Source organism: Daphnia magna, linkage group LG1 (genome assembly GCF_020631705.1).
Source record: "Daphnia magna isolate NIES linkage group LG1, ASM2063170v1.1, whole genome shotgun sequence".
Lineage (NCBI taxonomy): Eukaryota > Metazoa > Arthropoda > Branchiopoda > Diplostraca > Daphniidae > Daphnia > Daphnia magna.
The window spans coordinates 6,130,041-6,148,715 of record NC_059182.1 but is presented as its reverse complement, the minus strand read 5'-3'; the positions used below and the strand labels follow the sequence as shown (position 1 = coordinate 6,148,715).

Below are 18,675 nucleotides of genomic sequence, written 5' to 3'. Positions count from 1 at the left end.
CTTTTTTTCCAGTTGGACCTTCGTACTACGTGTGTTACAGTTCGTTATCGTTTGCGGGCGTCCTTTCGTGTCCGGTGCAATTTGCCCCGCGTTTCAGCCAACTCGGTTTTTTTTTTTTTTTTTTAAATGGAACGCTTCATTTTGAATACGAAAAGAGAACGAGCATGAAAAGAAGAAAGAAAGAAAAACAAACAAAAATAACAGTGGAACCCCGCGGGGTTGCGCATGCCACTCAGTCCAACTTAACTCGTCTAAAGAGTCTACAAAAAAAATGCTCGGGTTATGTCGTGCTGACATCCAATTGAACATGAAATTTTAACATATTCTCTCTGGTCCTTTTCGATGGCCCCTTTTCGGTTACGAAATACAAATATACAAGAGAAATAACGTGAAAGGAAGGCAAACATCATATATATCCTCTATACATACTCTTTCTAATATATGTCAACACTATAAACTGACTGCATGTCACGTGCGTGGCGCTCTCATCTAGCGGGAGTTTAGATAGCAGACGAACATTCACGATGGAAACACCCTTCTTTTCAAAGCCAATCATTCCAAACTTGCTACTCTAAGAACGTCCATTAAAAACTACATTAACTACCAGCAGTTTAATACTTAACTATATTTCTTAACCCATCATAGATGTAGAGAGAGGGAAGGAGGATGAAACCTGTAGGCCACCCTTTTTTCGGTCTGACAGTCAGCTGTTTCAATCCTTTTTGTTTTCAAAATGCTAAAGTTCTGGTTGTTCGGGCTAAGTGCTTCTTCTTCTTCCTTAAAAAAAAATAAATAAACAATGGATTAACAACGCGTATATCAGTTCAAATATACCCAATCGAAGTAAGTTTTTGCTTTATCTCGTTTTGATACGTTCTACACACGACACGAACTTGTGTTTTCTTTAGCCTGAAATATACTGTAGTAGTCTGAATAAAGAATACATTATTTCAAGTGGTTTTTCGAGTGTAGAGGCGATACTAGAAACGAGTTCGATTTGCCCTGCTCAGCTGTTGTTGAAGATAGGCCAACGATCTGCTCTCTGCGATGTGTGTATAGGTATGCACTGTAAATATCGCATGGCCGCACGCTTCCACCCTGTTCTGTGAACCAATGACTTTTCGAGGGGAAATGGCCTCTTCTGGACAAAAGGCGCCATATATATAAAAGAACAAATATAAACCACGACAAAGAAAAGAGGAAATGATGGACGGTAGAGAGTGCCGAAAAGAAGAGCAGCAAAGACGATGGCGATGCTGGTCGGGAATTTCAAAAAAGAAAAAGATGATGGCTCTGGCCACATCTTTCATGGCTTTTTTGTTTTTGTTCGGCCCTAGTATATGCGTCGTTGCGGTGTCAATGGCGCAGCATTAACAATTCAAACAAGAGCCAGACTTTGGATCGTGTGGTGCTATATAGTATAGAATACAAGCACGATCCTGCCATCAATTGGAAATGGATCGTGAAACCGCACACTCACCGAAGCAATGAAACCAAACATTTTTTTTTTTTTTTTCAAAGGGCTTTGTATACGAACAAAAACAAAACAAAATCTGACAGAGTTCCAATTTTCTTTTTTCTTTTTATTACATCTGATTTGTATTACAAATTCTCTGTTCACTCTTCCATCTTTCAATGCTCTTTTGCTTTTCTTCTTTCAAGAAATAAAGAAAAGTTATGGCAGTCAAGTTTAGGAAGACTATCGAACAAGAACATGTTGCCGTTGCATGTTTGGCTTCGTATCTGATTGAATCCCCTCCTTTCTGCTTATGTTTCTTCTCGTCTCCAAGGAGCCCCCCCAACCCCTGATATCGTTCAATATCAATCCAATATCTTTATATACTTTTTCTTATGATTTCACTCTATAGCTTTTATATTTTGCATTCTGCATTGTACAGGCCATCAGTGCCCTCTTCTTTCTTTTCTTTTTTTTCATCCGTTCTGTGAAAACTTTTTGCGTCACATACTTTTTTCCTTGGCCGCTCGTATTAAATTGCAAGACGATCAAAATAAAAAGAAAAAGTTGGCGATGGTTAAGAAGAAAAGAAAGAAGAAGGGGCACAACTAGTAGATTGGAAACAATGGATCGACTTGTTCGGCCCATGCTTGCAATCCGCCGACGATGTCTTTGATGATGACTGGCCAATCGGGTGGCAGGAGGGTCCGCATACGCTCGACGGCCAGCTGTGAGTTATTGCCGCGACGGCAAACGACGTACACTGCAAACGAGTGACAAGGAAACCCAAATAAAACACATCAGAAGGGCACCACAAACAACAGCCACGAGAAATAAATAGAAATAAAAGAGAACCACAAGAAAGAAGAGGAGAAAAGAATGGGGGGAAAAGGAAGCGTTACAGTCATTATGCAAGTCGCTTGCAATGACATCTGTTTGTGGAAGAGCTGCCAGATTGCGGGCTCTATACTCTTTTCGAAAATTCAATCCAACAGCTCTTGGCGTAAGAGTTGCCGCATCCGAACACACACAGTGAAAATACATTTACACTTTACTTAAGAAGACGGTCATAAATAAGACGAGGATCACCCGTCCCATGTTCACTCTGGACGACTAGAGGCTTCACTGAGAAAACAAAAACCCGGCCATACATCAGACTTTTCGAGTCCCTTCAATCCACTAGACCGTGTCCATTATTCCGGCCGGCCGATTTGTGGACTTGTCCAATGAAACGAGTGGGTTTGGTGGGGATAAAAAAAAAGGTTAAACGCGCACAATAAATGGATCAAGTCCATCGGTGAATCATTGACAAGGAATACGACAAAGTGAGGAAAACGAATAAAAGTCTTAACTATGACGAACTACACAACGTCTAACAGGATTGACATGCCAACGTGTTTTGTTGTACACACGCGTACGCTTCAAGCATTATTTGCCTCGGTTCTCTTCTCTCTATGACCCACCTGACAGTGGCGATTGTGCGGCATCCTTCCGGGCTAAATGTCGACTGACCAGCTCTTTGAGTTCATCGACACGCTGTTCCAGGTACTCAAACGGTACGTTGACGCTGTCTGGCAGGGAACAGATGGACGTTTCCAGGTGAGGGCGGACGTCAATCAAAAGGTGCGGTCGTCTTTCCATTTCAATCGACTGGACGACATTCCGGAATTCAGACGCAGTCACGCGATCTTCGCCCTTCAATATTCGCAGTCCTTCATCCTGTACAAAAATCAGTGAGCAACAGTCAGTACATTGTTGATAGTCCAGTAACAAGATCAAAAAGTCAACAGCTACAAAACCCAAGTTAAAAAAAAATAAATAAACTAAAACAAAAACACACAATCGATACGGCAGTGATTTTGCAGTCGGTTAACCGGATAAGTATAACACTGTCGGTAACCCCGACTACAGGGCGGATGTAGAAAGAGTTGGCTCTTTGGTATTGATCCATTTTTGTTTTCTTTTCTCCACGTCCCGCTCATTGCAAACAGACCGAAAACAAAACAAAATTCTTTTGACTTGACGAGAAATGTCACGCTAAAAAAAATGGCGGACGATCCCTTCAGGAAAGAAAAGCCGCAAAAAAAAAAAATCGTGCACCAAACGAAAGCCATACGAAAACAAAGGGACGAAAGAGCCCATTTCTTTTGTGGATTAAATCAATTGAAAAAGCGGGGCGGAGAAAAGAGTAAGAAGATCCCAATGAAAACGTGAAAGATAAAGAGGAGAATTCACGTTAGATGTGCAGGTGAAATTAGAAGCAAACGTCAACCTCCCCCTCGCTCCCCATCGAGCGCAATTAGCTTAAAGAAACAAGAGAAATACGCAAAAAAGAAGGGGACTAGTAGAACAGGCTCCGATCGGTTGTACACGCACAGGGGAAGTTTAATTAGTAAGAGTGGCGAAGCGAGTGCAGTAACAAGAATTAAGAGTGGATTAAAAAAAAGAAAAGAAAAGAGCATGTTCCGGGTAGTAAGCAACAACTAAAATTAAAATAAAACCCAAAGGAAAACATGGAAATCGCGAATTTGAAAATCAAAAAGAAACGAAGAAGCAACGGCAAGAAAATCAAAAAATAAAAGTAGAGACGGGCAAATTCCCTTTGACTATCAATAACCATATTGTAAATGAGAGGGGCAAAGACGGTGAATGACTAGCGAAACGTATATACAGCAAAGCAAGACACGATGATTCGTTCGCTTTTCATGCGAACGACAGTGAACCAACAAAGGAAGTGGGCGGATCTGTCAAGTGAGCGCTACGCCATGCAACGCCCGCAAGGCTCGAATGACGTCTGAAATTAAACAACTTGGTGGGGTAGTTGATAGAACGACCAAACTTGAAGAAGAAACAACTTAAATCATAATCCCCGAAATGAATGGAAGGAGCAAAAACAAAAAAGTTAAAAAACATGAAAAGGAAATGGAAAACCTTGTCGTGAGGACCTCGACCGCAGAAAAAGCGTAATCAACGTCCTCGAGACGGTTAATGGTCCTCGTTTGCGGGCTGGCGCATACGGCACAGTCTGGCTGCTTGGGGCGTAGTGAGACGGTACGAAACATTCCACTCTCTCCGTCAAAGACGAGCAATCGGCGGCTGAACGAAGGACCAGTTGGGCAATGATTGGACGTGTCCGGCTTCACCTCGGCCAAAAGAAGTTTGATGGTTTCCATCGCCTGCAGTGTACCAATCAAACCTGGAACTAAAAAAAAAACAATCAAAAATACACAAATCACATTTGTGCTCATCGATTGGAATTGATGGGAAACATGTTGGCGGCATGTCACCTGCTCCGATGACTCCGCCGTCCGAGCAATTGGTGACAAACTGGGGATTGGGTGGCGTCGGGTAGAGACAACGGTAACAAGGTCCGTCTCGGTAATTGTAGACCGTCAGTTGACCTTCCCAGCGGAGGGCGCTGCCCGAGATCAAGGGCCGGCCAGAAAGGACGCAAGCATCGTTGATCAAGTAGCGTGTGGCCGGATTATCTGAGCAATCCAGCGCCACGTCATAGCCAGACACGATGCCCATGGCGTTACTGCCGTCCAGCTGGACGTCGTGAACGGTCACACGAACGCGAGAGTTGAGTGAACGGACCGCCTGGGCCAGAGAGGCAGCTTTCGAAACACCTACACTCGCCTCGCGGTGCATGATTTGTCGGTGCAGGTTGCTCAGTTCGACGACGTCGTAATCGACTACCCCCAAATGTCCAATACCAGCCGCTGCCAGATAAATAGCTGCCGGGCAACCAAGTCCACCGGCTCCTAGAATCAGGACGGAACTGTTTGCCAACTGCTTCTGTCCTGTGCAACATTTTCAACAACAACAAAAGTGAACATCATTGCCGAAATTCCACGGCCTTTCCTTTTTAATTACACTTCTCGTACGCAATACGGCATCAACAACTTTTGGAGGCACACAGGAAACTTGAATTCTACAACATCACTTATACAAGCGAGGACAGACAGAGAGAGAGAGAGAGGGAATAAAAAAAAAGGGTGGGGAGGAGAGAGAAATGTAAAAGTAATCACTTTTCCATAGAAGTTCTACTAGAGTGTCCGTGCGTAATACCAGGCCAGTGTACGGAGCAATTAAAAAAGTTTCTAGTGTGTGTGTGTGTGTGTGTGTGCAAAAGTAAAGAGAGATCACGGCAAAGGCAGAGACGGATATAGGCGATGGATGCGCCGCTAGCGGTAGCATGTGCATTAAGAGAGGTAACACGTTGCTATTTTTTGTGCATAACCAATGGGCTGTGCTCCCAAGCCGGGAGCGGATTTAAAAATAATAATAAATACTAACACGACGTGATGCATCTCTTTAATATGACCAGGAGATTAAAAATAGATAACTAATCTAGAATATAGAGCACATTCGTGAAATAGAGTCGAGCCTATTGGGAAACGTTGCTATTCGTTTTCCTCGCAGGGACGAGCCCTTTTAACCCCCCCGTTTCTAATCATCAAAAATAAATGAAAGAAAGGAAGAATCGCACTTTTTCAAAAAAAGAATGAATAGTTGAACAAACGTATGGAAATCAGCTTTTATGTCTTCTCGTATACCTTCAACGCCGACTTGAGGCAGAATTAATTGCCTGCTGTAGCGCGAGACTTCGTCTTTCGTCAAGTAGCCGTGACGTGCAGCCGGCACCGTTGGCGTCCTCCCTGATGGATCCTCTTTGTCAATCTCCTTTTTTTTTTTATTGATTTTGGCATTCCATAAAGCCAATTCGAGCACCAACATAATATATAAAAAAATAAAAATTAAATGAAACATTTTATTTGATTTTTTTAAAAGCGTTTTAAAACGAGTTCAGGAGACATTCTCTTGCCACCTAAAAGCTGGACTAAAAAAGAATTCACAAAGTTGTATATGGGTTTTATAATAATAATGATAATAAAAAGACTAGGGCAGAGGTGAAAAGGGAAGAGCGGGTTGGAACATGGCATAATTTATTCAACAGAGTTGGCGCAAGTACCGCATTTGTTTCCGTCCCGAGCTCTCTAAGAGCTGGCATCCACTAGATAGGCGAGGCGGATGGATGGGCTGAAAGACTGTATGAACCGATTGACTTTGAGGCACACACAAAAAAATGTCAAATGCACTAGAGAACGAACGATGCACGCTGCTAAATAATGAACTAACAATCACTGAGCATTGTTGAGCAACCCGTTTCATTTTTCCCCTTGTTGTAAAGAGCCAACCTTTTGCCATACGCTTTTTATTCGTCCCTGCCACCGAAATTTTGCTTTTGTAAATCGATTTTGAAGAACCCGTCTTCGTTCATGAATACAAATGAGGGCGAATGTGTATACAGATCGGATTGTCGAAGGATTTTCGCACGTTTCGGGACTTTGCGAGAGGAATGTCAATCATGAATTTCATGATGAAATCGCGACGGCATCTAACGAGAATGCAGGGAAGCCAGGCAAACAGAGTTTATTATAGGGACAAAAAGGATATTTGCTGCCAAAAGGAAACTTCTACACCCACACACATAGTAATCAAAACATTGACTCAGAATAGCACAGCAGTCTCAGATGCTCCAGGGCATACCTGTCTGTCATATTATTTCAACCTCTCGTGGAGTTATGAAAACACGGCATATCCACACTCTCTGGCATGTAGAATTTTTCTACACAATTCTAAAATGCAATTCATTAATGCACCCTACTTTATGAAAACATAAGTTAAGTTATTACCAAGAACAGAGCTTTTGTCAAGTCTAGTGATTGTTCGATTTGGTAAACAAAGACCAGCACACACACAAAAAACAACTTCCAACAGTTAAACAAGACAACAACAAAACCTAACTGGCAGGCTTGGGTACTTACGGGTAGACCTACAGTTCCAATGAGAAGCTTCAGTCGAGCAATCTCATCCTCTTTGTCTTTCAGTAACGAACGTAAATGGGCAATTTCGTTTTGTTCTTCGGTGTTTGTCATTTCAGGGAAAGAGAAAACAAAAGTGCTCACTTCAAAAGATAGCAATGTCTACTATTTTTGTTTGTTCAAGGGTTGGAAGTCGTAAGAAGGTATTCAAATGAGATGTGCTAGAAAAAATACTGCTTCACGTGTGACAGACGCGAAAAGCTATTCAATTTATATTTAGGGTAGCTCTAATTCAACAAAAGATCCATTTGTTCTTCTGCAGATTGCCTCGGGCCTTCTTTGGTTCGGATCGAATTTGAGTCGAAATGTTTGGAGAACTAACACAATTTGCAATTGCACGAATACAACAAATTTCACAATCAAGTTTACTGTTGAATATATTTCGGATGAACAAGTGTACGGAAAAGGTGGAAATGTTTCTCATTCGCAGTCGGCAATCGTAAAAGTTTATTCATTTCGCAATAACCAGCAATAACCGCAAGTGGGGTAACGAAGTAACAAGAGCTCTTACACAAAGTGCATCAAACAGCTTCTACTGAGAGTATGTTCTAATATTTTGAGGGAAACTACTTCAATTGAGATACTTATTGTTGGTCCCTCTTCTCCTTTAAAAAAAAGGAACACAAGGAAAATTGTATAGTATACAGCTTGATATACGTATTACGTACATCTCTACTAATTAACCAGTGTAATTTCAATTGAGGACGATGTCTTTTGCAATGGAAGAAAATTAATTGTAGACGTAATAAAATAGATGCCCTGGAGAATGTATCAGTTTCAGGCTTTCTGTTCAATGCGTTTATTGCTCGTGCTTCGACTGTTAGTTATTTCCAACGTTGGTCTATAGACTCACTTCCGTTCCAACTCATCCACTGTCTGCAAAATGTGTATAATTCTTCCTTCATCGCCATTCCTTATACCATGTCTAAGGGGATTAATACTGGCCCTCCCCTCAGTCCTAAACATGTCTGGTTTCTGATTTTGTTAATCTCTTCCGTTTCCATAAAATAGTAGTAGTAGTATATTTAACCCATTGTCGACATTTGTGTGGATCAATCCTCGACTCATTATTTACCACGTTTTGTTTGCTAGCAAGATTTACTTCTCGTTGATGCGGTACGCGAAAGTGCCCACGATTTCTCGTCCCAACTATTACCGTCAATGTCATCATTTCGAATCGTGTTTACACAACGACTGCAGTAAACATAATAATGCCATTAGTTGGCAAAATGTCTGCATCGACATGAGTATACGGCTGACCTGCAAAGACTCGCCAAAAGTTAGTCGGGGAGATGAAGGAGACGATGAAGATCAGAGGGAATATATTATCGACAAAGAGCTCCATTCTATAGCACAGAAGGATCAAAGAAGAACCCAAAAGAAAAAGTTTCCTTCCATTCGCTGATGGATCTCCGTCTTCTTTTGGCGGATGATGCGCTCGTTGTGTATCCACTTGTCGGTTAGTGGGGTCCAACCATCAAACGATATCACACTGAGTCGTTGCTGATATCGCGTCGTCAACACGGGGAGATATATACTTCCACGTCACGCTCGTTCGTCGTCGTTTGGCCATTGCGGAACGCTAGAAAAGCATCACCAATTCCAGCATCTATTCTCATATATAGTCAACCGAAAGTTGGGTGGGGGATCTCTCGTTTTGAGTCCAAGTATCCCGTCAAAACGGACCACTGCACATCGATCACAGGGTTTATCATAACGTTGGCCAAAGACATGCGGAGGAGGGTCATCTACACGAAAACTGGATGTGTTTTGCACAGCTCGAATAACGACGTTCACGGACTGCTAGTACTCCCGTATTTCAATTACTCGTCTCACCGATCCCCATCCGTTAAACTTCCCTAGATCCCATGCCCTGAAGGTGGATATTGGTTCCCATCTATACGTCCGAAATATGCTCAACTTTATACAGATACGACCGTGAGTCATTAAACTGTGCGCTATTCTCCGTAGCGGATAAGTTTTAAATCAACTTGTACACGAAACTGACCAACTATTAGAGGCCAATTTGACTATCATCGACAGGCCAAAGAATGCAAAGCCAATTTGATACGATCGACAACTTTAACAAAAGGAACGATCTCTTCTTTTTCTTTCGTTTTTGGCAAATTGAATTCTAAACACAAAAGAAGGGTATTAACTGATATTCTTATCATCTCCGTTTCAACTTTTATTGGATGCCTGTAGCACCTGATTCGCCCCTCAACATTTGGCTCTGGGGCGATGATGATGTTATTTTGATAGGACTTTTCTTTTTGACCGGCTCTGTTGATCTAATAGTAGCGTGTATTTTTTTCCAAAATTCCCTCGTTATAACCGTCGAATACGAACGTCCAGAAAAAAAATATACAGAGGGAGCTAATGATTGGGTGGCGTGAGTCAAACGTGATCCACGCGTAGCTCCGTCTCATTTGCCTGCATCGGTGCATCAAACTCATTTAGACATTGGCTCTATACGCACACACATAAACTGATGCAGGCTATATATCGTAACACCGCAAGGCATATAGACTTGTACATTATATAGACCGACGGACAGAGAAATGAGCCCACTTCCTATATCCTTTTATATCTGATGGTAAAGCTAATTTGAGCGGGGCCCATCTATAGTCTCGGTGTAGGATAGTTGACGGGCCACCCCTTTCCGAGATGGCAACGGCTGATGGACACCACACGAGATATTGCGCTATGCACCGTATATAGTCCTTTATGAATAAATACGAAATTCGTGTGCCTGTATATACCCCGGTGCGAGTTCCAAAGGTGATTTATCTCCCCCTTCTTTGTGTTCCTCCTGCTTGTTTACTCCTTCGCTTTCCTCTCGTTTTATATATTCTTCTTGGTAAAATGCACGTAATACGATATTGGCTTTGTAGAGAATCATCTGCATTTAAACATGGGGTAGCTATACGTCATTTCCACGAATGTCAATGTAGTTGGAAAGGTTTTAAATGATATAGCTAAGAGGCGTTTTGTATGCTTTTCGTTCTCATTCTATAGGTGCTCGTTGATCGTGGAATGATGAATATTAAATAAAGTAAAGGAGGCCAACTTACAGGTTAATCACCAAGCATTGTCAGAAAAACAATTTAAATCATTTAAATTATATTGTTGAGCCTATGCTGCAGTTTCGCTGATTGAAGTGTGGCTTATACAGTACGTTTCGGGGTGTATGGGTAACAACGAAGTTGATGTCAAAGGACAAAACATCAGAAACGTTTCCTTTTTTTTTTTAAGGACAAAAGCAAAAGGTGTAGTATCTTGCTAACTACCTAATAGTATACGTATTTGGACCAAGATTTCCTCGGCGCGTTGTCCTGTGAAAGTGCACTTGAGACATTGCAAGTCGTTGTGTCTCAAGGCTCTTCTCTATTACGTCCTTTATTCTCTTTCTCTCTCGTCAAGAGCTTTCTAATGATGGTGAACTTTGCAGCCAACGAAAGGCCGATAATCATCCAATTAAAGTCTGCTACATTTTTTATCAAATTATCTTCAACGTGTATATAGTGGCACCCCTCCAAACGTGTACGCAATATAGTCCTTCGCTGTATACAAAACTATTGCCCATCAAATGAATAGTTGCCCTATTTACAGCCAGAAATTGCTTCCCCTTTATGCGTCCATGCCGCTCATGGCCGTTCCTCGTACGCGTACAATTCATCAGCGTGACGTATCGTTACATTTATGCAGATTGCGGCTATATGCTGTCGGCTTGCGGCTTCATGGCGACTGGTAAACTGCCACACAAATGGCCGTTTACGAGGAAATGGACGGATGCGTCAACACGGACGCCGATCTAAAGTGACAGGCTCTTCATCAATGTCTCATCTATACGAATGCGGCCATCAGACGGACGATGTGTCCGCCCGTCCTCGATGAAAATTCATGCACAATTTTAGAGCTGTCACAAAGATGAGGGCTGGAACTATCCATGGTTTGCATGTGAGCTGGTATACAGATTGCTGTAACCATGTATGTATATACAAGCAAATCATTTAATACTGCATATATTTGATGTAATGTTGAAAGATGGTCTAGGCCGCAGCGAGCGTTGTCAATAATTCGTGAAAATGATCTCCATGTGGGAAGTCTATACGACTTTGACGGTCTGTGCCCGACGTCAACACGAATAAATAATAACCTCTTCAATATGAGAGTATGGGAAACGCGTGTCGTGTGCACACACTTTTATATCACAAAGTCAATGTATGATGCACAACTCGTGAAGGGTAAAATAAGAAACACCAGTACACTTGTGTTGCATGTTAACCAAATACTAACAAAAAAAAAAACATGAAAAGGGCAACGATGTTTGAGCCCGAAAGCAACTGTTCCATTTCAACTAGTTTAAACTGGAAACCTGTTAGACTAGTGGTATGACGAGGATTGAAAAATTCAATCGGCTCGTGCGTTCGATGTGTACGGAGAGAAACGAGATTTACATATCGTATACATTTTTTTTTTGAACGCGGGAATCATGTTAATATCAAATGACTGTTTAGCGTACATTAATATATCGTATCCACTACGATGAGTTAACAAAGTTTTCGAAGCTTTTGTTTTTCAAGAACAGAGTTTTATAACCAATGCTGCGTCTATATTCACACACAATATTAGCCCAGCAAGTTGAGTTCGTTTGGTCAAGCTGTACGATATTCTTGGAGCGAAAGAAGGTTTAACGTACATGACTTTGAGATGAAGACCCTTAACATCAGCTTACCCTGTGCCATTTAGCAATACTTAATGTCTGCATCATTGCGCTTTTTTGGATATATTTTTTTCAAAATAAACTGCAACCAATCATGTATTTAAGTGAAAAGCCGTTGTAATTATTTCGTATGACATGCTCCTCGGGACGTTCACAAGAGGATTGCGAAAAATTTCAAATATCAGTCGTGTCTAGGATATAAAATGTCCATCACCAACGAGATTGAATTAAACTTTGTGGGCTTCCTATACAGTCTATATAGTCGATCCACGGTGATGAATGATGGTTTGAAGGATAAATTTATTTTCTCCTACGATATGCGCACAATGTCCGAAACGAAACCAATCCAATAAAGGTATTTTATTCGGACAAATATGCAGGGTCAAACCCGATCAAATGCGCTTATATTGTATGGGCGAATTTTCAACGAAACCCTTGGTATATTCTACATAGAACAATAGGGTTTCCATATTCTATCTATATATAATAAGTATCAATACATTTTGTAACGTATAGGATTAAAATAGGAAAGGTAAGGATTAATATCCTCGTTTGCAACTGCTTGGGGATATATAGCTTGCTGAGACATATAATGAAGTGCGCTTATTGCTTATCTACGCAACTCCGAAAAATTCACGTTTCCATGGCAGCAGTTCTATATACGCTTGGCATATCCTTGGGGTTCAAACATTGTAACACGACAAAAGAAAACGGAGGTGAATAAATCATTAAATCAGTTAATGCATATGCAACCTGTAGCAACGCATACAGTCTCTATATAGAGGCCTGCATTGGTTCCGCATTGTTCAACCAACGTGGTATACGCATAGTATTTCTATATGGGCTATATTCTGTATGAAAAGTGGGGTTTTATAGCTTTCAAGCATTTGCATAAAAAGGGATCGTACAAAGCATAAATATTTTAGTATTCAGCCATTGCACGCAGTATGGCCTTCATACTGGCACCGAGACCGATGCCTTTGAACAATGTGGTCGATCGATATAGGCCAAGTTTTTTTCAAAAATATCGTTGATGTTTCAACGCACGGCGTATAGTTGAACACCGATGATAGGTATACCACGCACAAGGTTTACGTCACGAAGAAGATAAACCGAGATAAACAGTGGCAGTATCCTCTTTTGCCTTATTTGCTATTGTTTAGTTCTTTTATCAGCGATGACTTTGCTTAATACTCATCGAGTCTTACGTCGGACTTTCCAAATCCCTAATGACAGGTTTGTTTGCGATGACGGAGGACATTATATAGTCACAATAACAATATACTTATCTATGTTAAGATTGACACAAATGTTTTCTTTTTTCTTTTCTTTTTTTGTATATACAACAGCCATCAGTCGCAATTTGTAAGGGGCGTACTTGTCTACCAAGTTCAGCGAGTTATTTCTATCTGCGATAAGAAACCGGTACTACGATTCAATTAGGGACTATAAAAACTGTCAGACAAACGATCAGACAGCGTCCGTTTGTTCCATCGTTATTGTCGTTTGGAATTCGTGCTGCATCACGCCGAGAAAATGAAGATTCACGTTCAGATCTTCTGTGCCTTGTTTTCGCTTGCCATCGCCACCAAAGTCGACTACTCGGGGTATGTATATGTCTATTTAATAGGCTTCAACTTTACTTGCCCATTCCTGTCCTTAATCAATTGAGATCTGAAACGAATCGATATATTTTCTAAATAAGGCATATGGTAATTCGAGTAGTCCCGCAGACAGAGGAGCAGGTGAAATTTTTAAGCGCTTTGGAATCAAGCAGCTCTATCGATTTCTGGACACGCTCAGTCGCCGCTAATCGATTCACCGACATTCACGTCAGTCCCGAATCGTATGTAGCGTTAGATTTCTCAATTTTTGAAGCGTCTTAATGCAAAACAAAATTCATTGAAATATAGATACAATCGTGTTGCACGAGCTTTGCTTGAACATGGCATGAACCACAAAATTCATATTGCTAACCTGGGCGTATTGGGAAAAGAAGAACAGCAGAGCATCGCTCTTCGCCGAGCACTTGCCAGTAACAACAAGGCCATCGACGTGGAAAACTATCACACCTACGAGGAGGTGAATTGTATTTTCTAAATATACATATTCATTTGGTGTTAAGCATCAATTGTGATTCTTAACAGATCATGGCTTACTTGGCCGATTTGGCTAGCACCAACCCATTGGTATCTACATTGGTAGCAGGTACCAGTGTCGAAGGCCGTGAAATCATTCAGGCGACCATCAGTAGCGATCGTTCTGCTAACAAACCGATTGCTTGGTTTGATTGCAACATTCACGCCAGGGAATGGATCACTGCGGCTACTTGCGTCTGGATCATCGATACGGTAGGCCTATATATAATAGCTATTGTCACATGCAGTACGTTTGTATTTATCAATGGATTATTGTTTTGCGTATACGTAGATCACCAGTGGATATGGAACTGACGCCGAGATCACTGCGCTCGTTGATCAATACGATTGGAAGTTTGTGCCTGTTGCTAATCCTGACGGCTATGCCTACAGCTGGAGCAATGTAAGGAAAGCTTTATCGTAGTAACTTTTTGGGGTTAAATGATTTAAAATTAAGAGACCGTTGACCTGCTGCTAAACATTTCCTAACCTGATGCCAACAAACAGGACAGATTGTGGCGAAAGAATCGTGCGATTAACAGTGGCTCTGCCTGCGTCGGTGTTGATCTCAATCGCAACTTCCCGTCTGGTTTTGGTGGGGAAGGATCCTCCAGCCTACCTTGCTCAGAGAGTAAGCTCTACGTCATTGAATTTATCCTATAATATTTCACTATTAATTGTGTACTCCTACACTGTCCGTCGTTATAGCCCATCATGGAGTTTCAGCCTTGTCCGAGCCGGAGTCTCAGACTTTGGACGTACGTATCTACCCAGTTTCTTCTTCCCGTTGATCGAGCAACAAGTTCATTATTCAAATTTCAATTTTAAAGGCTCTAATTGCTGCTGATCGTGGAAGGGTCAAGGCAGCCATTTCTATGCATTCCTACTCCCAACTCTGGCTATCATCGTACTCTTATTCAAGTGCTCTGCCGGTCGAGTACCCTGAAATGGTAAAACAGAACATATCCAACCTATTTATTGAAAAAGGTTTCAATCTATTTTTAAATATTCCTTCTTCCAGATGAATGCCATGAAAGCAGGCGTTGATGCACTCGTTGCTACTTATGGAACCCCTTACGAATACGGTAGCACAGGCACCGTTCTTTGTAAGTCAGACATCTGCAGCACTGAAACTAATTCCCTTTTCCACTTAACTCGTGTTCAATTTGTAACAATTTTCGTTGCCTATTTAACAGACATCGCATCGGGCACTACTACGGACCATTATTACGAAAACGAAGGCGTTGTCCATTCGTACACGATTGAGCTCCGCGATAAAGGACGGTACGGATTTGAACTGCCGGCATCACAAATTGTACCGACGGCCACTGAAACCTGGAACGGAATCAAGGCGTTCATGAATGCTATTTAATTGACAAAAGGAGCAAAACTGTTGGACGGCGTTGAGTTGAACGAATGCGACATTGGAAATTGAGGCTTATGCAATAAAAGATTTAATCGGGAAATAATATACTTTGAAATCGAATGTAGCGAGTTTTGTTATTGTTATCGTTTAGACTATCAAACCAATGTGACACAAACATATAAGGCAACAGGTTACAAGAACTTTGGGCTTTCACGTGATTCGTACCCTTGGTCACGATATGAATGAGAGGGTGGGGAGTCTAATTTAATACACAGAGGAGGAAGAGTAGATAAATAGAATATGTGTTTATCGAGGACGTTGGTGCTGTCCAAGGTGGACATTGATTTGCCGTGGACTTTGTAACGCCTAATCTTCACCACTCAGTTTAAAGACATTCTGCTGTGAAAAGCCAGCTTGTCATTATTGACAGTCGCGTTAAAAACAAACTTGCCGTTATAAAATGATGAGATTGCAGATGGTGATAACAAACGTGCAGCCGCTGATTACAACACATAACAGTCTGGTTGTATCGTATATACAGTTCCCATCTACGTATGCTTGTTAATGATCCGACTAGACGGCCAAGAAATGAAGAATTGCATCCTCCTTGTCTTCGGCTTGTTAGCCCTAGCAACGGCGGCTAAACTTAATTACACCGGGTAATATTCAACAATTATTTTGGTCGTGTAGTGGAAATCAAACAAGAAATTAGCAATGCTTGAATTTTCCAGTAGTTACTAAAGTAACGTGTAGAACGTTGGCGGCCAAAGACACGAAAACAAAAATCGATTCTTTCGCAATCAATTTTGCCTTATTGTTTCCTCAAAAAGAGGAATCCCATTTTAGTCTAGTTTCTTTTGTGCTACATGTATCATTTCCATTTGGGACACTCAAAAAGAAGTTTTCTAAAGGCACAAGGTGATTCGTGTTATTCCCGAGACTAAGGAGCAGTTGGAGTTCTTGCGTGATTGGGAATCAAGCAGTGAAATCGATTTTTGGCTGCTACCGTCTAGCGCGAGACGCTTTGCAGACATTCGCGTTAGTCCCGAATCGTAAGCTTTATGCACCGTGCATCTCTTCTTTTTTTTAATACTATGGTTACGTATTATTCTCATAGAATTGGATCATTTTATTAACATCTCAACATCTCTCAGGTACGCTCATGTTGCTGCCAGATTGGCTGACATGAAAATGAGCCATACCGTCCATATTGCTGATGTCGGAGAACTTGAACGGCAAGAACAACACAACATGGCACAACGCATTGCAATCTTTAACGGTGAAAAGGCTATTGATGTCGAGAATTATCACACGTACGAAGAGGTGAGTTATAATCTAACCATTTACAGATCTTCCTCTGACGTACTATTACTCAACAGGTGATGGCCTATTTAGCCGAATTGGCTAACACCAACCCATTAGTTTCAACAAAGGTTGGAGGAACAAGCGAAGAAGGTCGTGATATCGTCCAAGCGATTATTAGCAGTGATCTTTCAGCAAACAAACCGGTCCACTTTTTCGATTGCAATATCCATGCTAGAGAATGGATTACAGCGGCTACTTGCGTGTGGATCATCGACCAGGTATATAAAATAAAAGCTCGTAAAAATTGTGTTTGGCTTCTCAACTATAATAGTGGTCCTGTATAATCAAAGATAACAACTGGATATGGCTCCGATCCGGAGATTACTTCGCTCGTTGACCAGTACGATTGGAAATTTGTTCCTATTGCCAATCCAGATGGATACGCCTATACTTGGAATACTGTATATAAGCTGGAGTCACAAATCGCGTATTCAACTATTTGTAATACAAGAAACTGTTTAATTTCTATAAGGATCGCAATTGGCGGAAGAATCGTCTTGTTAACAATGGATCGACGTGCGTCGGTGTCGATGCTAACCGCAATTTTCCGATCGGTTTTGCTGGATCTGGTTCCTCCAGCGATCCCTGTTCAGGAAGTATAATTTTCACATGAATCTATTATATCAATTGATACAAATATAAAATTTTTCTATATGTCACTCTGTTATAGCTTATCATGGAATTGCCGCATTCTCCGAGCGCGAGGCCAGCGCCCTTAGAGTAAAACTTGTCTTGGTGCTAAAAATCAATTAGATGGATAACACTGTTTCTTTGTTAAACATTAGGACTTGATTGCCGCTGATCGTGGCAGAGTTAAAACAGCTATCTCTATGCATTCTTATTCACAAATGTTTCTTTCACCTTACGGCTACACCACCGATTTACCTGCGGAATATCCTGAGATGGTATAAGAAACAAATGATGAGACCAAGTGTTCTTGTAAATACAATTTATTTATTTTTATTCAGTTCCGTGCCATGGAAATCGCTGTGAATGCGTTAACATCCACGTACGGGACACCCTATACCTACGGAAATACCGCTGTTACCATTTGTAAGTTTATTACGTTCTCCTTGCGTTTTCATAATCGTCCAGCGTGAAAATTAAGAGCTTTGTTACCTCGATGTTACAGACATAGCATCTGGTGACACCACGGATCATTACTACGAGAGCGAAGGGGTTGTTCATTCATACACTATAGAACTTCGAGACTCGGGTACTTATGGTTTCCAATTACCGCCCGATCAAATTGTTCCAACGGCCACCAAAACCTGGAATGGATTGAAAGCAATGATCAATGCTATTTGAGAGTCGTTTGTAACGTCTTCCCCATTGTAGTTAACGCAGAATAAAACGAAATGCCACTTTGCGAACAATTTCTATAAAAAATAAAAATAGATTTATTACTCTATATAAAAAATGATAAATAAGCCGATATAAATATATATTTAGGGTTGAATTTATGGCTAGAACAAAATCAGTTTCTTTTGGATAAAACACAAAAAAAAAAGCGGACTTCCTCTTTGCTAAGATATCCTCGTGATATCCTCAAGACTTATGGTACCCAAGTTTCGAAGAGGGTCATGGCTGCCTACCCCACCTTTCTGTAGGCGAAGGATTAACCAACAACCAACGAGCTACCCCTTCTCCACCTAGCGACTCCCTAAGTCTTGCGTGACTGCACTTATCTCTCTATCCAGTATTGGTTGGATACAGGTACCGGCCGATACCTGTAC

At 41.3% G+C, this 18,675-nt stretch overlaps 3 protein-coding genes across 3 annotated transcripts; 2 read left to right on the top strand and 1 right to left on the bottom strand.

The window, feature by feature from the left end:
• Positions 1-1,557: 1,557 nt before the first annotated feature.
• On the bottom strand, positions 1,558-7,555 carry LOC116925398 (adenylyltransferase and sulfurtransferase MOCS3). Its single transcript, XM_045171200.1, is given in 7 exon segments — positions 1,558-2,219; positions 2,920-3,175; positions 4,388-4,419; positions 4,422-4,658; positions 4,744-5,259; positions 6,016-6,142; positions 7,288-7,555. Coding segments are annotated over 7 exon segments (1,434 nt in total). The 5' UTR covers positions 7,399-7,555; the 3' UTR covers positions 1,558-2,064.
• Positions 7,556-13,517: 5,962 nt separating this feature from the next.
• Positions 13,518-15,694, top strand: LOC123470645 (carboxypeptidase A1-like). Its single transcript, XM_045171191.1, has 10 exons — positions 13,518-13,677; positions 13,776-13,916; positions 13,984-14,152; positions 14,218-14,421; positions 14,501-14,611; positions 14,716-14,839; positions 14,917-14,966; positions 15,039-15,158; positions 15,230-15,314; positions 15,405-15,694. The coding sequence occupies exons 1-10, from the start codon at positions 13,607-13,609 to the stop codon at positions 15,578-15,580; spliced, it is 1,251 nt and encodes a 416-aa protein (XP_045027126.1). The 5' UTR covers positions 13,518-13,606; the 3' UTR covers positions 15,581-15,694.
• Positions 15,695-16,078: 384 nt separating this feature from the next.
• LOC116925412 (carboxypeptidase A1-like) lies at positions 16,079-18,308 on the top strand. Its single transcript, XM_045171185.1, has 10 exons — positions 16,079-16,233; positions 16,486-16,626; positions 16,729-16,897; positions 16,954-17,157; positions 17,230-17,340; positions 17,412-17,535; positions 17,610-17,659; positions 17,725-17,844; positions 17,908-17,992; positions 18,072-18,308. Exons 1-10 carry the CDS (start codon positions 16,139-16,141, stop codon positions 18,245-18,247), a joined length of 1,275 nt encoding a protein of 424 aa, XP_045027120.1. The 5' UTR covers positions 16,079-16,138; the 3' UTR covers positions 18,248-18,308.
• Positions 18,309-18,675: the final 367 nt, after the last annotated feature.

Coding starts and splice junctions, on each gene's coding strand:
- LOC116925412 (XM_045171185.1), top strand. CDS start 16,139: ATGATCCGACTAGACGGCCAAGAAATGAAGAATTGCATCCTCCTTGTC. Junction 16,898..16,953: donor ATTATCACACGTACGAAGAG/GTGAGTTATAAT, acceptor ATTACTCAACAG/GTGATGGCCTATTTAGCCGA. Junction 17,993..18,071: donor AAATACCGCTGTTACCATTT/GTAAGTTTATTA, acceptor TCGATGTTACAG/ACATAGCATCTGGTGACACC.
- LOC123470645 (XM_045171191.1), top strand. CDS start 13,607: ATGAAGATTCACGTTCAGATCTTCTGTGCCTTGTTTTCGCTTGCCATC. Junction 13,678..13,775: donor ACCAAAGTCGACTACTCGGG/GTATGTATATGT, acceptor TTTCTAAATAAG/GCATATGGTAATTCGAGTAG. Junction 15,315..15,404: donor TAGCACAGGCACCGTTCTTT/GTAAGTCAGACA, acceptor CCTATTTAACAG/ACATCGCATCGGGCACTACT.